Raw genomic sequence first — 22,405 nt, 5'->3', positions numbered from 1 at the left:
GAGAGAGAGAGAGAGAGAGAGAGAGAGAGAGAGAGAGAGAGATTGTGTGCATGCTAAACAGGCAGGATCAAGTTTGAGTTATGGTGAAAAATGATAACATGGTCTTAATTTCTTGGTAAACTTTATCAGTCAATGGGAATGTTTTATTTCCTCAAGTGTCCCTCCAGGAAATTACAGAGAATTTCAATTTCACAGTGCCTGCAGACTGTCATAGTGTTATCAAACGGAAGTACGCACCCACCCACCCACACACACACACACACACACACACCTTCAGCCCTACAACTTGATGAAGTTTTCCTCCTAACTTTACATTCAGCGCAGACCAGCCCCCTGTTCAGCAGCATGACTCTGTCCAACAAGTGGTGGATTTTGTGCGCTGTTTCTGTCTCTTGTCTCGCCCGTCTTGGGACCTGCAGAAGACCTAGAGCAGGTAAGAGGATTGGAAGAACAAAGTATGTATGTGCAGATTGCTATTTGAACTGTGTTCAGCGTGTCCACAGCTCGTCTGAGCTTTTGTACGACAGCACTTGAAAGTTTTTCGTCACGAAAGTGGTGCGTAAAGTGGAGTTGAGTTATTATTAAGTTATTCGCACTATTATGTGTCTTGGCTTGACTTTATTCTTGTTTGGACTTGCATATAGTGTGTTGCCTTCAAGTACGTGTTATTGCCGCTGTTGTATTAATTTAATATTTTGCCGTGACGTTTGACTTTCAAAATGAAAACGCAAAGTTATTTTCAAACGGAATACGTGCGCCTTAAAATGACTCGGTAAACTGTACCACTTGTAAAATAACAAAGGGGTTGTGTGTTAGCTTTGCTTAAGGAGTGATCAATCATTATTTGTTATACACCACACACTATAACACACAATCCATAGCGTAACCAACAGTGGTGGAATGTAACTAAGTACATTTACTCAAGTACTGTACCAAATTTGAGGTACTTCACTTAAGTCTTTTCTTTTTATGCCACTTTCTACTTCTACTCCGCTACATTACAGAGAGAAATATTTCACTTTTTACTCCACTACATTCATCTGACAGATTTAGTTACTAGTTACTTTACAAATTAGGATTTTTGAACACAAATAAACATGTAGTTTTTAAAAGAACTCATTTTTATTATAAATTAAACTACCAAAACAAAATACAGGCAGAAATGATTAGCTGATTAATCACTTAGTTGATCGACAGAACTGTATGCATTGTTTTTCAGTTTGTAAAATGTGAGGAATTTCCTGCATTGAGTACTTTTACTCGTATTACTTTAAGTACATTTTCCTGATGATACTTACATACTTTTACTTAAGTAACATTTTCACTGCAGAACTTTAACTTGTAAAAAGAGTAGAGTATGTTTACAGTGTGGTAGTCACCACAGGTAACCTACAACATGAAACCATTGCTTAGACTGAAATTCTGCTCCGTATTAGGGTTGCATGATATTGACAAAATGTGATTTGCGATATCGATTATGAATATTGCGATAGCAATATTAATTTCGGTATTTTTAAAGACATGTAAAATTACAAAAGTTATGGGAAAACGCATCAAAATAGATTCCTAACAAACAAGTTTTCTTACAGCACACTGGTCCAACATGAATAAATAAATAAGGACCATGTCTACAGAACAGGACATGTTTTACTGGTTGGACAGTATAAAATATATAAAGAAAACAGGACATGTTTTACTGGTTGTACAGTATAAAATATATAAAGAGAACAGGACACAACTTTTCTTTCGCTGCTCTGATTCGTTCCGTTTTGTTGTCTCTATCTATTTCTTCACTTACACTGTCACTCTGTCGAAATATGCACACACGTGGTATGCTCCATAGGGTTTGTCACGTAGTGGAACCGTGCGCTGATGTGCACTAACATGTGCAAGTAGCACGATAACTGGTCAATGAAATGATGATCATTATAGCGTTTCAAGAGGGCTCCAAATCAAACACAACCAAGCCACACAGGCAACGGACGGGACGCATCGCTCCACAAAATAAACAAAATATTGCATACTCATTGCGACACTTTCAATATAATATTGCGTAACGTGATATCGCGATAACAATATTGAGTCGATATATCTTTTGCACCCCTACTACGTATCAACAATACAGTTGACGCACTACTCAGATTGTTTTGTTGTGTTGGAGGAGTTTTAAAGTCCTTCGTAGGGAGTGGAGAGACGTGGCGTCAGACAGGGCCAAAGTCCACACCGACAGCAGTTCTCATAGCGGCCGCGACCCGCACCTGAACCGCCTGGCAACTCTCCTCCTGGCCCGTACTGTCATGTCGCAACAGCACCCTTGCAGGCGGTAATGAGGCTGGTGGGATTAAATGTCAGATACTCCACAAGCTGAGAAAGGTCTGAGTGGAGGCAGGTCTGCTCCAAAGTGTAAGAGAAAAACTGTAACACTCCTTACCTGGTATCCTTCCATCCCTAGGAGCAAGTAACTGAGCTGGCTTCACTACTGAAAGCTATGCAGTTGTAGTACAGGCATTTTGTGGGAAGAAAGGGGTGAACCGTACGCACATTGAAACACAAAATCGTCTTTATTACTCAAGACTCAAAGTAAATACTCCATGTCTTCATTTTAACATGTACAAGTCCTAAGAGATCCAAGTGGCGGAAGGCCTTTTTCAAAGGTCTCTTAGCCATACCCTGGTAGCACTTTTTTGGCATCCTAAAATAATATGTTAATGCAACATCACTACATTAGTGTACTTGTATACAAGGCAACATACATGTTGGCTTTAAAGAAATAGATTTACTTAACATAGCACTTTTATTCCAGAAAGGTCATTCCAAGTGTGGTAGGTCAGCTAGAGGCAGTTGGGAGGTTCGGTGCTGAACGTCACTGCATGCCTTTAATGCCACTGTCTGCCATATCTTATCTTTCAGTGACATACCGCCGGTTGTATGCATCATTTCCCTGTATAGAAGGAACATTTACAGTCTATGAGCAGCATTTGCAGCAAAGCATGAAGGCTAAGGATCTTATGGAGAGAAATTGGGTTGTCTTTAGAAATATTTTACAAATACAATTCTTCTTACTTAAATACTCATACTCGGTCCCCAACGGCAAAGCCTTTTTGCTATTTTTATGTAACCCCCCCGTCTATCTACAGTTTTTTTAGATGATAGCATGAATAATCTACCATTAACATTTTAGTTTTTAAAGGTTTGTTAAGAACATAACAATAGTCCTTTGTGCTTAGTTACATTGTGGTCATGTTGGCCAGGGCCGGATTAACTCTCTAGTGGGCATTGGGGCACCATTGAATTGTGGGCCCCTTTTAATCCTCCTGGTTCGTTCTTTTATCTTTGCATTGTATATGTATCCTGTTGTGTTAAAGTACCCTTCAGGCACACTGCAGATAACCCATGACAGGTTTGTAATATTTTGACAAGTCCCAGAAACCAACCACTACTCATGCAATACTATCTACTATACTATTAATCAAAATATGACAAAATAATCATGATATGCATGAATAACAGTGATATACTCCCGACGCCAACCCATGCAAAGGCTATGTGATAAATAGTACTTTAAAGGGATATTTGAAAAAAAGGTTGGAACCCAGTGTAGTGAATGGAAATTTAGCGTGATGTGTTAGAAACACTTTGTTCTGGTCAGTAGTTTGGCTGCTGTTTTTAAAAAATTTGGACCTGCTCCATCGCTTGACTCCTTCGACAAGTAAACAAGGCATTGCAATATTTGGGGTGGGAGGATATAAAAACATGCATCATTTTCTCTGTTACTTAATAAAAGTATATATATATATATATATATATATATATATATATATTCTTTTTTATAGGTATGCCCACTGGTCAACTTCCTCAAAATCGCATCATGACAAGATTAGCAACACCTTGATTGTTCTTATTGAATGTTCTTTCCATTAGACACTAATTGAGCTACAGTTGAGTTTCCATCTGGGTGTTCATAAGATCAAGTATCCCATGTTTTGCATAATATAGTGTATCTTATTGGAATATATTTGAATTTCAATGTAGTTGTGCTTTATTTATTACAGAATTGAATATTCTCATATATTGTGGCCTTTCCTTAAACGAGCATTTACTGTAACATATTTTGCATTTAAGAGGCTTCCAGTTTCCCACAAGCCATCAGCTGACATTTATTGATGGTTAACATTGGAAAACACACACATTTAGTTGTTTAACCTTAAAGCACATAAGGACAAATATGTGTTTAAATATTCCAAAACACAAATTGAACCTCCAGGCAGTATTACATAAAAAACACATTACCATTTCGGCAATTATACTTTGCATTCATCAGCGATATGAGAATACAAGTCATAGGTAAATACAGTGAGGCAATCTGAGCTACTTACATTACAGTGGCCTTCAACAAGGTTTGGTTCATAGATAAACATTAGTTGTCACTATTTGCGTATCATGTATGTGCTCTTGAGAGGTGAGACAATAAGGGACTCACTGAGCCCCTTTTGTAACTAAACTAATCAGTATCATTGGTGCACGCTCTTAGGAGCTTCACTAATCGTCTCACGGAGGAGTAAACATTGTGTCTCATTAATTTGTGCAGAAATTTAATTAGATGCACAACTTTCTGTTTGAAGTGCATGGTCCTTTTATTAGGGAGCCTCAGGCCATAGACTGAGGAAACGGTGTAACATGTGCCATCTTAATTAGCGTTTGTGATAAGCAGTAGACTTCAGAAAAGTGCTAGCCAACAAAAACTATTTTGGGTCCATTAGATGAATACACCTATAACTGAACAGTGTTGACACTTCTCTGCCTTGCCAATGAGGTGTTACCTAATGTTTGCTTAACTTACCAGTATGCAGGCCTTTAGTTTTTTTTAAATAAAAGAACATCTGTTTTGTTTCAACAAGAATCTCACCTTGAAGCTTTTTTACTGCAGCAAAAGCAGCAGCTCTGTCTGGGGGCGACAACAGCATTATGAGACAGACTATTAATGATTCAAACTGTCTGTTTGTACTCGCACAATTTTGACACTCCCACCTTCTATTTGGGTGCAGTCTCGACTTGATTTGAGACTTGAAGGCAATAAGCTGAGACTTGACTTGTTGACCCATATATATTGAAATCAGCTCTAATGAATGCCTTTTGGAGTTCTGCCAAACTGTCATGAAGAATTAATAACATCTAGCAGGTTGCACACTAATAAAACTCCAAATTCAGATTAGAGAATGGACAGCAATCTACAGTGCACTGTAAAATATTACTATCAAAGAATAACACTGTAAATACAAAGTTGTTTTAACATAAAAACATGAGGGACCAGTGTGCTTTTAATTGCACTTGCCCTCTAAAGCCTTGAGACATGACTTGGACTTGGTATTTAAAGAGCTGAGACATGACTTGGACTTGCTCTCTAAAAACTAGAGACATGATTCAGATTATCGCGATAAGACTTGAGGCATGACATGGACCTGCCTTCTAAAGACTTTTGAATTGACGTGGACTTGCTTTTAAAAGACCAAGGACATGACTTGGACTTGCTCTCTAAAGACTTGAGACACAACTTGGTCTTGCTCTTTCAAGACCTGAGACATGACTTGGACTTGCTCTCTAAATACTTGATACATTATTTAAATTATTGCCTCTAAAGATTTTAAGCATGACTTGGACCTGCCTTCTTAACAATGGCGGTTCTACATCGAATTACACCCAGGGCGAGACCCCCTTTTATATATATATGTGTGCCAAGAATATATATAAACGTGCCAAGAATATATAGAATCAGATATATAAAAAATGTAACAAGAGCAGAGAGCAACAATAATATAAAATATTAAGAATAATATACAAATAGAATAAATAGGCCTATTCTAAATAGCACAAATCCTTCATCACACAAATGTGAAAACACACTAAAGAGAATCTAAGTATTACACTATAGCACTAAGAACAGAAAACACAAACTTAAACTAAAACCTGACCTTTCTGGCCTTCCTTGATGCAAAATCATCAATGATGTCATCGTATGAAATCTGCTCCCCTATTGAGTGATTGATATTGATGATGACGGCAAGGCCAGTGAGCCGTTCCTGGGACATGGTTGACCTCAGGTATAACTTGATCAACTTGAGTTTTGAAAAGCTCCTCTCTGCTGGAGCCACAGTGACTGGCAGAGTAACTGCAATCCTCGGAGCAGATCCTTATCATGCATAAAAGTGATGAGCTCAAGGAGGCTCGTGGTCACCCGTTCCCCCCCCCTTGTCCTGACCGTTACGTTTGCAGGACCCACAGGTGAACTGAACGTGCCCCCCTCCTCTTTGTGCACCAGTAGGCCTGCGGGAAGGTGGGGCTTGACATCCGCCTTCCCACAGGCTGCAGCGAGATGCTCCTCTCTCAGCAAGCAGGGCTCCTGCAGCTGCAGGGGGCACCGATTTGCCAAAATCCCCACACAGTGAAATGATAGATAACAGAAAGGAGGACTTTTTTTTTTCCGCCCGTGCCAAAAAACGCTACTGCTTCTTAAGACTTGAGAATTGACTTGGACTTGCTCTCTAAAGAGCTGAGACAGACTTGGACTAGCTCGCTAAAGAATCAAAACTTGACTTGGACCTGTCCTCTAAAGACTTAATTTGTACCTTAGGCTCTAAAGAGTTGAGGATTGACTTGGACTTGGCTTCCAAAGACCTAAGATGTGACTTGGACTTGATCCAAAAGACTTCAAAGAGCTTTTCATTGAATCTCTTGGAGGCTGGAATGTAGCGTGTAGACTTGTCTCTGTCATGCAACGAATGATCCCAGAACGTCTGTTTTTCTCAGAAGAATTTTAAAGAAGCCTGCTTTTCTGTGTTGGAAAAGCTGTTGTTTGGTCTATAAAAATGATGTCTTGTTTTGTCCACAGCTCAATAATATTCAGTAATGGATGAATAAAGAAACCAGGAAATATTACAATTTTTGATATTACTTTCAGTCATGAGACAAAATGGGATTTTGTCTTGCGCAAAATAGCACAGACGTAAGAAAATGGCTCCCGCTGGTTAAAATAGTTTTTCAACACGGACGAAAAAGCATCATCTGGTGTCATATTGATCATGAGTGAATACAGTATAGATCAGTGGCCACATGAGTTTATTTACCAATGCTACGTTTGTAGCCTTCGTAGAAATGAAATCTGTGCAGCAAGGGGATTTTCTTCCGCGATGAACAGTGAGGAAATCTCCGTTCTGTTGTCAGTTGGCTATCCCGGTGTTGTATGAGAGGAAAAAGCCATATGATGGGGGAACAGACTTTGACACAACACAACACAATTTACATGATTTTGTTCGAAAACAAATAGAGTGACACAGACTGTGGAGTTCAAAAGTTCCTTGCTGAATCATTTGCTGCAGAATATGAAATAACTGGCACATGTTGTATAACATGACAGCAGGAATACTAGTTCAGAGTGCTAATTGACTGTGTTTTCTGGCCGTGAGTGGGTGTAATGAAACAAAGACAAGAATACAAATGCTGAGTTAATGAACTCAAAGCAATTTTCGGAACAATAAACAATAGACTGTAACACAACGCACAGCAGATGCTCAACCAAAAGACTTTGCTCCAGGGACATTTTTTTTTCGAGTGTCCAACCTTTGAATCGCTAGTATCCTATTTCGAGATAAAAGGCTGACTACATCGCAATATGGGGAAGATATGCAGTCCTGTGTGAGAAAATGCCTGTCCTCTCGAAGCTGACACAACAGCAGAGATGACAAATGCACTCGGAGGAGCATGAGCCACAGGTTAATCTGTGTTTCCTGTGCACTGTCGCCTGTAGAAAATGGATACTTCCTTGGCTCTATATTTAGAGAGAAGATACTGTCACTTTGGTCATTTCTCCACTAACTTGACAAGATGGTTAAGTTTTTTCTTTGGCAGCTACAGCGGGGCAGCCTCAGAACTGAGGGCAGTTTGAGAGCAGACTCATTCCCAAAACCGACAAGCAAGTAATCTCTCTGCTATCTTATTTGCTTCCTGGCAGGAGAAGATAGGACAGCTCTGGGGCAACAGGCTGATATAGGCCTAATAGACCAAACGGATGAAAATTAGTTTTATGATGTAATGTTAGTGTTGGAATCATATGGCTGCGCAACAACCAATGGTTGTTATTCATCCGCATGGGAACTGTCAGATAGAAGGGTTCAGCATTTCCATTACTAGCTTCCATTAGAAGCTCAAAGGTACATGTCATGTACTCTGTATTAAAATGTGGTTGTTTTAGTGAGCTGAGGTGTAATTTATGGAAAGTTACACACAGAAGGTTTTTAAACAGACCCATGCAATGTCTCCTGCTCACACATTTAATATTCCCTTACCAAGTATGTAAGGTTGCTCTAAAGTGAGCAGTTAATAGAAATGTTGGCCAATTACAAATCATCATCACCAAAGGTGCCAAGGAACATAACATGACTTGCACATAATTTGACATACATTACAGCTCATGTCATTAGGGCTGAAACAATGAGTGGACTAATCAATTAGTCTATCAGCATGAATTCAATTAGCAACAATTTTGATATTTGATTATTCATTTAAGTCATCTATCAAGTAGAAGTGCTACAGACTCTATGGTCCCAGCTTCTCCGCATTCGAGAAGCTGGGACCAGAGAGTCTGGATTTACTTGCCTCTGTTTTAGATCATTGTCATTTGACTAACTTTTGGAACAAGACATTTGAAGACCACCATCCAGACACACAAAATTCATACATTTAAATGCATTTTCTACAATAATTTCTGAAATACTGCCCACACACTACACTGGCCATGTTTAGCACTTGTAGAAGAACAAACATAGGTTGAAGAAACATAATCATAATCAATTTCTGTCTTTTTACTTTGGACTCTGCTTCTCTTTTGTTTGTGTTTGAGTTGGAAGGATGATGCCCTTTTGTATAATAATCTAACCTGACGCGCCAGAGGGTTTGTTTGAGAATCCGTCATTGGAAACACTTTGGAAAAGGGCAGGCAGTACTTTACTTGGCAGGTGATGAGATGAACCATCTGTCTGTCAAACACTTGCAGAAGCCCGTGGGGGGGATTAGAGTCAGGGCCGTTCCTTTCTCTTCTTTAAATGAAGAAATACTCTCTTCTTTTGAATGAACAGTACACAAACGCATTACTTGATGCCTGACTAGATGGATTTTCATTTGGATTCTCATGTGATTCTCATGTCATCTCGTGACATCACGAGAGTCCAGCTGCCGTGCAAGGTAAATAACAATCCAGTGTTCACACAGATTGGACTGATGAAAGCACTTTAATTAAAGATCAGATTCTCTGATTTGATCTTTCAGACGGACTGGTTTAATTCCAACAAAACTTTCAATGGAAGACGTTGAATGTTTTAAATGACACTGCCTGACCCGATGCAGACGCTGTAATTGAATACAGATTTCTGTAAAGGAAGACTATTCCACTGGTCTTCCTTTGAGAAATGTCAACCACTGTGGTTGTGGTGGTTGGGTAAAAACTGGCTCATGTGGTGCATATGTAACTTAGACGTAGACTGTCTGGTTTTGGTGTTGTTGCTTAGTACTCAAGGGGGGAAAAAAATCAGTAAGTCTTTTGTTCAAATGTCCCTTCATTTGTCTGTGTGCACAGTGTGCTGTATGTGTGAGGGCAGTGTTTGGACAGAGGAGTCTGCAGCTGGTGATACATCATTAGTGTCTGCCTGTCACTTTAATCTCTTGAATGTTGACACATAATAGGATAAACTGGGGGTGAATGACACCAACAAGGATACTAATTAGGAATGTAGTCCTGTCCTATTCATGCCCTCATGACTCGCACTCTTTGGAAAGTTTTTGCAAATGGCCATCTGCAGATGGATAAGGCTACGCTGGGGTTTCCTGTATGAGTCGTACTGACAATAATAGTACGTTTGGTTTAAGGGAGAGGGTTTCAGGAAGTGATGCCTCTTACAGGAACTGAACTTGTGGGAGATACCAAGTTATTGTTAGTCACTCGGAAATGAGCAATGTACAGATGACAAAAAATGGAAATGGAAATATAGCATGAAATATTTCATGGTGTTCGATTATTGTCCTAGTGTTATTGTGTAGGGCTGCAGCTATTGATTATTTTAGCAGTTGAGTATTCTAGCGTTTATTCCATTGATTAATCGAGTAATCGCATATGACATGCTTTTGCAAATACTGGTTTGCTCGGCAGAACAATAGGCGGTGCCCTACCCTGCATAAAGGATATATACACCAGGTGCTGCGAGAAAAAGGCTAGGAGAATAATTTAAGATCCAAACCACCCGGGTACCAGCGTTTTCTCCCTGTTGAGGTCGGGAAGATGGTACCGGATACAGCGGGCCAGCACTGAGAGGTTCAGGAGGAGCTTCTGCCCTCAGGCCATTAGGATCCTAAATGAGGACACTGCCTAGGACTGCAACCCCCTATCATACGCATATATACATAACATTTATTACACTGTTTAATGCACAAATTGAAATTTTATGAACTGACAGGATTACATTTCACTGGAATTGTATTTTATGATTCCACATGACATTGATTGATTGATTGATTGATTGATTAAACATACAAAACAGAAAATATGTCAGTAAACTAACCCAATCACCTAACCAGATCTTTTTTTTTTCTGACCGACCCTTGTAAACTGAAAATTAACAGTTAACAGACAAGCAGTCAAAAAAGTCCCAGTTCACCTTTCTGGGAGGCCCAGACATACTTTCCGAATTCCGTAGACAGTGTTGACTTATACCAGTCTTCCTGCCACAATGTTCCATGCAATGTTTTTTAAATATTTGTTTTAATAATGAAATGGTTTCTATCTGTTTAACTGATAGTATTAATCGATCAAAATGTACTCGGTTAAACGGTTTACTGTTAACATCTCTACCCGCGGGGTAACATAAAACCTGGGGAACCCCAGCCGGACTTGGCGGTTGAGCTTCCATCTCAACTACCAATCATATTACGTTTTACGTTAAATGATAACTTTACCTTGTGTCAGGGCCGCTTCCTGGACTAGGTGGTAACTTTAGACTGGATGCTTTCAAGCTAAGACGAGCAAAGAAAGCCTACCTCTCATGATGAGAAGGTGTGCAGACTAACTGTAAGCTTTGCACTCAACCATAGAAACTAATGTAAGTGGAGTGTACAAAAGGTTAAAGGAATAAAAGAAAGAGGTGAACTAAGTCTGAACTTGTTGAGGTAGCACTCCAATCAAAGACACGATGAAAGAGTGATCACTTTGTCTTCACTCTGTGCCAGTTCAGACAACGTGGGAGTGGATCATGGGCGTCTTGTTTTCAACTGCTCACTGTTGATCGTCATTGAAGTTGAGATTACTCCACTTTTGCACTCCAGAGCTGCTGAGAATAAGTGTACTTGAGGCTGAATTAATATAATCTTTTAAAGTGAAGACGGAGATATCTGCTGCCAGGGCTGTGTGTGTGTGTGTGTGTGTGTGTGTGTCTTTTAGATCTGCCTTTGTTTACCTTCAGCCCTACAATTTTTTCTCTTGAGAAAGCTCAGGTGCAGAGCTGTGTCAGGTTCAGTGCAAATATGAGATGTGCAAATATGATAACAGCAGGATGTGGGCATATCTGGGTTTCACAGCAAGTGAAATATTCAACTATCCGAAATAATAGAACGTACATTTGTATCTGTGTCGCACTGTGTCTTTGATCTCCTACTGTGCTATTATGCCAGCTGTGTTTTTTTATGTCTTTTTAAACAACGTGAGACAACAAGCATATTCCACGCAATGGTCTGTTGTTTATGTACCTTTTACCCATGTATAACGGTTCCCAGAGGATGTATCCTAATAACTTTGGTGATCCCCTGACTCACTCGGAGGTAGACATGTGTGGCTTGGAGTAAAATGTCTCCACAGCTATTAGATGGAATGCCATGAAGTTTGGTTTAGACTATAGGCTCGTTTGAGATGAACTGGGCCTCGCCTGTAAAGTGGACAAGAGCAGGCGGCAGCAGCCGGGGGGGGGACGGTGACAAAAATCCACTGTCAAGTCAGTTTCCAGCCGATTCCAGCAGCCTTCAGGCTGAACAGGAAGTCACAGAAACACTGTGGTCCGATTCCAATTTAATACAATGTCATCAGACCTATGTATCAGCTTGTACACAACTCTCCAGTTGTTTTAATTATGACAGAGTAGCTCTCAAAATGCTCTACATGCGATCTGTTGCTGATTTTATTGAACACGCTGTGGATGATCCGTAATCTGAACGGATTTAGTCTCTCTGACTTCGAAACGCCACTATCAGCCTCACAACATGTGGTAATGAACAAAATAAGCCTTTAAATCACACAAATAGCTGTAAAAATGATGCATCTTACAGGAAGTAAGGGGGGGAGTTCAAAAATGAAAATAAACATGTTTTGTGTTGAAAGCGACATGCTGTGACATAATGAATGACCATTACTGCACTGTAAACCACTTTGCTATTGAAAGCTGAAGCCAGTAACAAAATCTATCCAATTCCAAAATCCCTCCAATTTAAAAAAGTAGATATAAAACGTCATCATGTTGAGTCGATTCTGAACCAATCAGCTGTTAGATCAGCTGAGAGGCCGGCTCCCGGTTTCCCAGCATGCCCTGGGTCCGCCTGGGTCGGTGAAAAGCAACTGCGCTACCTGCGTCTCAGAACTGCGGCCACCTTGGTCTTGTGAGATTATCGTTGCCCACGTGTGCATGACGTCAGAGCAAGTCGGGATCAAGTCGGACACGAATCCCAGCAGATTCATAAGATAAGTTGCAATATTGACAAATTGCGCTGACGCATCTTCTTGTCAATTTGCGCTGCCCCAGGCGAAAATGTCTAATCATGGCTTTCCACTGACTTTGTATGCAATCACTCCATTTGAAAAAATGGCTTTATGTTCTGCCTGAACACACAGTGTATATAAATCAAGAAATTATTACCAGTTCTAGGGTTATAATAGCTGTTTGCAATCTGTAAACAGTTTTGACATGTTACAATCAATCATTTTACTGAAATCATAAGCACCAAAGCATTATTCATAATCTTAGTGCTCATGCTATTGGAATAAAAAACTGATAATGCTTCCCTACGTGTAGGCTGTCCTAAACACTCAATCCCCATCCATTCCTTAAAAGTATGTTGTAGACTACAACATATTTACAAAAACATAACTACAACTTGTAGATGTTTTTTTCAAAAAAATAGTTTTTTTAGACTGTACCAAAATAACTATTTTGAACCATGTTTGAACTGCTGTAGTGTATGTTGTGTTTTAATCACATGCTAATCAAGCACATTCTCAGAAACTAGAAGACTTATCATACATGCATTTTGGCCTTGCAGTTCTCCTTTGGGAAAGGGAAATAAGCGAAAATCAAGCAAAAGAGGTGAAGTTTCTTCTTTGTCAAACTAGTGACTTTTGAGAGGAATTTGCCGACAAAAATAGTTTCCGATCCAACCCACATACTTCACCCAGAATTTCAGCTTCTACCCTCTGGTAGAAGATTTAGGGTTCCTAAATGTAGGCTAAACCGATATGAACACTCATTTTGCCATTATGTCCATTAAGTTTATCAACACCAACATGTAGGCTGGCTAGGTTGTGCACTGTCAGCGTGCAATAAGTAGGTTATTGGGGTTATGAAATATGTCAGTGGTGCAATATATGGGCTGTTGGTTTGTTCAATATGTCATTGTGTACTGCATAGGTTATGTGGAAATGTGTTATTTGTACAATATGTTGGCTATTTGAGTTGTGGATTATGTCATCTTGTGCAATATGTAGGCTATTTGGGTTGTGCTTTATGTCATTTGTGCAATACGTAGGCTACTGGGGTTGTGCATTATGTCAGTGCACTGTGTTACTTTGTGCAATACGTACAGGGTTGTTCAAGTAGAAACTACTATACTATACTATACTACTATATAGGTACTTGTCTAATGTATATGGAAGCATGTTTTGTGAGAGTGTAGGCTCTATTTTAACGATCTGAAACGCAAGTATCAAACGTGAAACGCAAGTAGCTTTGTGGGCGGATCTGGGCGCTGTTGCTATGATACCGGCGGGATAAATGACTCTTGCGCCCGACGCAAATCTTAAATGGGTTGTTCTGAAGTAGCTAGGTGTGGTTTGGGCGTAACGTGCGATAAACCAATCAGAGCGTCATCTCACATTCCCTTTAAGAGCAGGCGCGCTTGTTCCATGGCGGATTGCTATTATGACGGCGGATTTGCCTGAACGCACCATCCACTCCTGTTGTGCCCCTTCCTCCACCCCCCACTCCATCTCCGTCCACCTGCTCCACCAGGAGCGCATCGCGCATTGCCACTCCAGGACCCTCAAGTGTCCAATCCCACCGTAGTGCAACATCACGTCTCCTTAAGTCCTCTAATATTTCCTCATTTATGTCATCAACACATCCATGATTCATGGAAATGTTGTGTAAAACACAACAAGACACAAAGAATGCTGCGACTTTTTGAGGACTGTACTGTAAAGTTCCTCCTGACCGATCCAAACACCTGAAGCTCATTTTCAGTAATATTTTTCCTTTTAATTATGTATGGTTCGCAAAAATGGGAACTGCTTCGTCCGTTTAGATGAGAGAAGTGTATGCGCGTTGTGCACACGCTACATTATGGCCGAGCATGCGCCCTTAAAATAGCATCTGAATAACGCGCCACTGACTTTAGACTAGCGCCACTGACTTTAGACTAGCGCCACTGACTTTAGACTAGCGCCACTGACTTTAGACCAGGTTTTTCCTGGTCTGTGGCGGAATTGTTTTCTACATCTTATTATTACATGCTACCGTGATTTCTGCTGTTCTTTTCTGTTGAGACATCTACAGCAATGACAGGGACACAGTGACCACGTCAGACAGGATTAAAAAATAGGTGCACCGCGGACAAAAGTGAGGAAAAATCTTAAACTGAATTTAAGTAGATTTTATGCGTAATACTTTGCTCCTTAGGTGTGATCCCAGCAGCAGCAGGGTTAATCCCTCTCAGCAAAACAGACTTTCAAACTAAAAACTTTTCAGTTTCACTAAAGCTTACCATTTGCCAGACGAGGAAGAAATCCCTTTTGTCTCATTTGTAATGTTTGAACGATAACCTGCATTGCAGAAAAGGGCTGCTGTATCGAACCTTCTCATCTAATCAAGTGTGCATCTACAGTACAATCAGTCGAGGATGACATTTGCACAGATGGGGAATGAGCCACTTGCTCTCGCTTTCTGTCCATCCCATTATTGATTCGGCTGCGTAATCACACCCACATCAAAGGAGAGGAGGCTAAGACACAAACATTCATGGCTGCAGCCTGCAGAGTCGATGAAGGTCCATTCAATGTTTGACAGATTACAGCTTCATTGCACGTGTGGTATTGAAGATGCATTTAGTAAAATGAGTTTTAGCTTGGCAACTCTGCAGATGCACATAATAGCAAATTGCCAACCTGTGATGTGCAATACAACAGGTTATTATTTTCTGTTGTTCAGAAACCTGCGGTGTGGTCTAATGCTTTAGGAACTATTGACTTGCTAAAGTATTTTCTTTAACAAAATTTCCTGACAGCAGATAACATTGCCTCATGGCAAACAGCACGCTCTGAAAACACCTCACAATGTGAAATAGTATAGATAGGGAATATGCTTATGATGAGAGATAACACAATATCACAGTATTGCAAAGACTGCATTACGGCTGTTTTGAAATTCATGTTTTCAAAGAATATTGATAATAAAATAAAACCTTGAAGACAACATTGACATTCTCTAGCACATCTGTTTCATTCAAAGGCCAATAACACTAGCATTGCACCTTCCTATGCGCATTATTCCTCTTGTGGGTCAAACCTACTATAGCCAATATGAACGATTGCATTGTGTAGGAGAGTGTGTATGAGCAGTTAACTTTTACCTTCTGGTAAAACATTAACGGTTCCTGGGTTTGAGCTAAGGCACTATAAACATTCATATATACCTATGCTAGTCAAGCTACATTAAACCAAAAGAACATCTGCTGTTGGCCTCAGGGTCTGTGCAATAATGTCTTTAATGCCACTTGTACTTGTGTTCGGGATGAGTGGATTGTGGATTGTGCTGTCTTCATAGGCTCATATACTCATTTGTGTTTGTGATTTGTTATCATTGTATATTTACTTACATGGCTTCTAATTAGACCTCATCTACAGTTACATGAGGCCCAATACAGGTTTTTCCGCAAGGGGACAATTAATAATGTCAGAATCAGAACGATGGAGCACACTTTTACTTTGTGTGTACTGCTCTAACAATTTTGCCTTCAAAGCTATAGTGCGTACTTTCTGTCTCCCCCATGAGGAATTCTAAGTAATGACAACAACGCTGTTGACGTGTCCACATGACCCAAGCCTACCGTGATCGCGCACGCGCCCCCACCCCTCCTCCACGCAGTTGCTAGTAGCCAAGGAGGATACGGAGGATTAAAAAAACATGACGGACTCTTCAGAAGAGGTCATTATCTTCACTCGATCTGCGCGGGAAAGTCGCCAGACGCCACAATCTTCTGAACATAGTCCTACTGAGAAATCCAGAGAGAGTTGTGTGGAGCTGATAGTCTTAATTAGCTTTGTAGCAACTCATTTGGCAACGGCTTGAATGTAACAGACGTTCATTAATATCAAAAAGTTACGCACTAAAGCTTTAAAGACAATTATTTTCTGTTTCACGCAGGCTTCACTGTCTAACAGGCTCCTGCAGCAACGGAAAGGAAAATAAAGGTAGCAATGAAGAAATGGCAGACCCAAAAAAGCAAAAACAGGGCAGTGGTGAGCTTAAGGATTTAATAAATAAAAAGGGATACAACAAAAAGTTCTGAAGAAAGGAGGCAAAAATCGTACCAAAAACCGTTGAACCAAAAGATCGTCATTGACATAATACATTCCCTAGCCCCTAACCCTAACCTTAACCATCACAACTGAATGCCTAACCTTAACCCTTACCCCAACCTAACCATAACCTAATTATAACCCTAAAACCATGTCTTAACCCTCAAACAGCCCCACAAGGCTGTGCAGACCCCACAAGTATACTGTATTCCCCGGTTTTTGGACCCCACAAATATAGTAAAACAAGCCCACACACACACACACACACACACACACACACACACACACACACACACACACACACACACACACACACACACACACACACACACACACACACACACACACACACTGATCTGAACAACAGACAAAAACAACACAGAGACTAAATACACAAGGTAACGAGGGTGAAACAAGGGACAGGTGACACGAGGGCTGATGAACAGGTGGAACGCATCAAGGCGGGGCAGACAATCACACATGTAAAACAAAACATGACATGGGAGAAACAGACTAGAACAGGAAACTGAAGCATAAAACAAACACACGGATGAAGAACAATGTAAAATGCAACTGAGAACACAAGAGACAGTAAACAACAAGGAAACGGGGAATAAATGAACACAATAAAACAGGAAAAACTGTAACAGAAAACCACAACTGTGACAGTTGTATGAGGTACTTATTCTTATTATGACAGTTGGCACGCCCCCAGTTTGGAGAATCAGGCAGGAGTCCCAACACGGAAGCAAAGCAATGTACTGCTGTGGATGGGGCCACACAGCTAAAAACTTTATTTTAGCCACCCTAAAACCTTTCCAACATGGAACTGAAGCCGTTGGATGCATATTTGCTCTCTTTAGAGCCACCAGACTCTTTTGACAAAAACAGTAATTTTACCTTACAGAACACAGGAGTCGCTGGTAAACCGCTGCCTCCATCAGTTAGTTTGTTAGTATCATTGTGTGACTTTGGTGTTTTAAAAAAAAAAGTGTTACTAAAAGGGTTGTGAACAAAACTAACAAACAAACTAACCGACGGAGGCAGCGGTAGACTAGCAACTCCCCTGTTCTGTGAGATTAAATTACTGTTTTTGTCAAAGGACTGGTGGTGGCTTTGAAGAGAGCCTATATTATGGATTCAGGTCCTTGTTAGAAAGGGCTGTCTGACAGCAAGGTAAAGTAGTGAAAATATTCTTAATGTAGCGTACACTTAAACAGATATTGATTTTTTTTTAGGTGGTCCTTTTATTAGGTTGATAAAATAAATTTAGCTGTGGGGCCCGTCCACAGCAGAACGCTACTTAGCTTCCGTGTCGGGAGTCCTGCTTCTCCAAACCGGTGACGTGCCTACCGCTATCTACTGTAGCTAATAATCTGATTATGTAACTCATATAACCCCACTAATATCCAAACTATCCCTTCAAGCTTGGCTGGTCCCCCATTTTGGGACCTGTGTGTGAGACGAATGGTGTGATAGGCCAGATGCCAATTCAGATATTCCTCAACTTTATGCTGTAATTGCATGCAGGAAATCGGCAAGTGAGACTTTCTTTGCATCTCTGGTTTAGCTGATCTAAACTCAGATATTTAAATGTTAAAAAGTCTGAAACAAGTCAATCATCTGGTACGTGGGCAGACCAAAAACACCTGAGCTGCTGCAACTATACAGTATATTTAAATACCCCAATATTATCACAAGCACATATCACTGGGAAGCTTCATGGACCTCGTGAGAAAACCCAAGTGAAAACACTTCAGAAACTGTCATAGATTTTACTGCCTGTGTGTTTAAAGAAGTTGTTAAAATTCTCTCCCCCTTTCATGGACTGGATCCCGTTGTGGCTTTTGTCTCTACTATTTCTCATGTTCCTCGTTGCTCTCTGTTGTGTCATTTAAAATAGGTCTGGCGTTTGTGGGACCAGCATTATGATAATTCATTCTACTGGCCTACATTGCAAATATGTACACCTGTTATTTAAAAATGATGCTATGCTGGCAGAACACATTTCTGGTGTTGAAGTTTAACTTACATCATGACATTACATTAAGGAAATGTATTAGCTTTATAGCCTTTAACTTACAAATAAGCAGCTGCTCACACATTGCTTCCTTCCCATTGTGTGAGATTAAAATTCAATTTTATGATACTTCAGGATTCTGTTAGTTAAAGTCATAATTTAACTTTGGGCAGTTACAGAAATGTTAAACTAATCACATTTTAATATGCATTGTATTGAAAGCTTTTATATTTTATTATTTTTCCACCTTTCAACATTTTCTGGTCATCACTGGTTTGAGCACCTCCATTCTTGTGAATCTTGTGGTTGTTATTGCAAGTGTTGTGATGAATAATTTTCGTAATTGGGACTTGCCCAATTTGGCAGATGGTGCCTTGGTACTTTCTCCCCTACAGGCTTGTGCAACGTATGGCAAACTTGTGCCCACATCATTGTTTGCCATATGCTCCTTCTGGACTGAGAAGTGGCCAGACACCATTTTGCTCCAAGAGATGCACGCTTCTGGCAAAGGCTTGACCAGTTTGAGGTTATGGGTCCCCAACCTGCATTTCAGCTAATCATATACACCGCCCATCAGAGCGCTGCCCAGGAAACACACTTTGTGCAATTGATTGGCAGAGAACCAGCTGAGACAGACTCTTATTGGAATTGACTGGGATTGTTCGGTTCGGCAGCGCTCAGACTTTGCAAATGTCAGAGCACGGATTTGGCAGAATCACTGAAGCGAGAGGGATTTCTGGTTCCCACCATTGTTTTGTTATCGAGACCAAGTGGGAAACAGGTAGGGGCTCAACTTAGATATTGCCAGGGAAAGATAATGATGCCATTGCAAATAGAGAGCGTAGAGATTTCCATCACTGAGCTGAGATCTGGGGGAAAGTCGATAGTTGATAAAAACAGCTGCTAGACATGGGGAAGAACGTTAAAGCCATGAAAAAGCCGACAGAAAGTCCATTCGTCCAGAGTCTCGTGTTTGAAAGAGCAAGACAAAACAACAAAACAGGCAAGCTGAGATGAATGTTAAACCTGGCTTGGCAGAGACAAATGGGTCGACAAAAGCAATCAAGTTTTGGAGCGACAATTAACTCGCTCTTTGCATCCCTCCTCCCACAACACCTGCCATACAAACACCCAGGCTCTGATTAAAAATGCATGGGTCTCACAAAGCCTTTTACATAATTAAGATGGTTTCCCTGCAATGCTAGTTAGGACAGTGGTAAAAGCATGGTGGCAATATTTTAGCAACATAACATTAAATATATACAGTAATAGCTACCAATCCTGGCAGAGTCCTGTTTGTGCTATACAGGACCAGGCCTGTTGCTGCCCAAACACAATAAGTTCACTACTCACTCTGCCTTCAGGCTAGCCCCCAGTCTGTTTCCTCTACCACACAATGTGAGCTTCTATGGTTCATAGAAATGGCAATTTCTCCTGGAGGCCTGAACACATCTGTGTTTCAGTGGGATTCCTTTGATATGATGGAGAAAGTGCTTTGGAAGGTGCGTGAAGCCCACTTTGATCTCCCAACATGAAGCGCCATAGGAAGTGCTCTCCCTGTTTGCGAGATCGCTGCAGGAATGAGGTCATCTCTTTATAGCTGCTTAAAGGCCAAAGTCTGTTGCTCTAATGAGCTGCATTTGAAATAATCAGCAGGATCATTGCTATTGTTTCTTTCTAGTTTCCTGTAAAATCTCATTTTCAGGTCCACTTCTGTTGAGCTGATCCACCCCTTTTGCTTGGCTGTTAGCAGCATCGGAGGCCTGCGTGTTAAATATCTATCTCAGCGCTTGATTTAAGTGTCATGAATGGAGCTCTGCTCTTCTTGTATTTCATTCAATTTGACAGAATATCAGAAGTGAAATGTTTTACAATTTGTTGACACTTTTTAAAAGTAGAAAGATGTTGACACTTTTTTAAAGTAGAAACCATTGAACCCCGTATTTACCACTTTTATTCCACACATTAGTCCCAGTATCACCGGTTAACTTAATTTAGTTGTGCTGTTTAAATGGTTATTGATAAAGAAGCCATGTCTTTAATTAAGTGAGCTGTGTTAATGTTTTTATACTCCAGTGTTAGGTTTCCCTTCTGACAGAGATGTTATTCTCTGCTTCCTGCCTAGGGACTACAGATGAAAATAGTTTATAACTAACTCTGGTACTGCTAAGGAGCTTTGTGCACCGTCCCTGTCAAATAAATGAACACATTAAAAAAAGATTGAAATAAAGTAGCCAGTATATTAGTATGACATCACTGGAAGTTGATGTGAATAAATGCTTTTGATGTATGTTTCCGTTTGTGCATCTGATCACAAACTGTGATCATCTGTTCAGCAGGTCTTTCTTACTCCACATGGGGATGCCTGACAATCAGATGGAGTTAATGTGACTTTCAAGAGAGACATATTTATTCACAAAAAAAATAAACAAGTACAATTTAAAAAAGTAAAAAAACAAGTAATAACACAAAAACCAATACAGGCACACAAAAAAGTTAAGAAATGAAACCAGGTGGGCAGATTTTCCAATTTCTAATATTATATAAATGTATTATCCGTAATAGGTGCAGTAAGTCAATAAAAAACTTACAGTATCGTACAGTAACTGTAATAATAATAATAATAATAATAATAATAATAATAAAGTTTTTCATGTTACCAACTCAAAGAAAATCAGCAATAGTAGTGCTGTACAGTTCACAATTTGAAAGAGTGCAGTTTTCAAAATTTTCAAAAGCCACCTTTTTGATTATAACTCATGAATATAATTGACAGTGTCTTAACAAGCTGTAAGAAACGAGTTTAAACAACTGTTGATTTCACTTGCTTTAATCACAACTGTCACCAGCAAATTTACTCAGCTGTAGCTCATTAGCATTTATTATGGGAGATGTAAAACAACACACAATAAATAACTGGCGGGTGCGTGGTTTATCTGCTCTGTGTGTGCCGGTGTGCTGTATAGCTTGGTCAAAGATGATCTTGAAGAAGAAACATCACTTTATCATTTCAATGTCCTCATTTTATACATAAACAATAGTGATCTCAGACAGGTATAGCCCAGCAGTTGTGGAGTGAAGGTGCAAACAGTTGTTCAAATCTCCTAGTAATCATTGATTACATTTACATCCACATAATATTCTGTTTTTTGCCGTTATTCCAAAAAGACGATATTCCAACTAAGCTGTTTACATGGCTAATGAAAGTGAATATCCCATTAATATTCCCGTTTACATATAGCCGTGCAAAATATGATTCTCTCAAAGTTTTCCAGCGGTGGTGGACTTGATGGACCGTGTGAACACAGCGTCCATCTTTCATTCCTTCAACCAGCTTCTTGAAAAGGTCTACGTTGCAATGTTTGTGCATATCCAAAAACCTGTTGATATCCAAGTCTTCGATAATGTTTAAAAGTAGCTGTGTTTCTCCTTCTTTTCTTATGGGCATGCATCTCTACCACAGCCGTGCAAACTGTTGGCTGGTTTGTTTGTTTACAGCAACCATAGCAACG

The 22,405-nt window shown here is 40.1% G+C and overlaps 1 protein-coding gene across 1 annotated transcript in view; it reads left to right on the top strand.

The window, feature by feature from the left end:
* Nucleotides 1-277: 277 nt before the first annotated feature.
* Nucleotides 278-22,405, top strand: part of LOC114564333 (tissue factor pathway inhibitor) — a 69,744-nt gene continuing 47,616 nt past the window's right edge. The window contains exon 1 of the mRNA XM_028591600.1: nucleotides 278-433. Within this exon, the coding sequence (XP_028447401.1) occupies nucleotides 346-433 (88 nt within the window). The 5' untranslated portion in view covers nucleotides 278-345. The remainder of the gene's footprint in view (nucleotides 434-22,405) is intronic.

Source organism: Perca flavescens, chromosome 11, assembly GCF_004354835.1.
Source record: "Perca flavescens isolate YP-PL-M2 chromosome 11, PFLA_1.0, whole genome shotgun sequence".
Classification (NCBI taxonomy): domain Eukaryota; kingdom Metazoa; phylum Chordata; class Actinopteri; order Perciformes; family Percidae; genus Perca; species Perca flavescens.
This window is presented reverse-complemented; position numbering and strand designations above follow the sequence as displayed.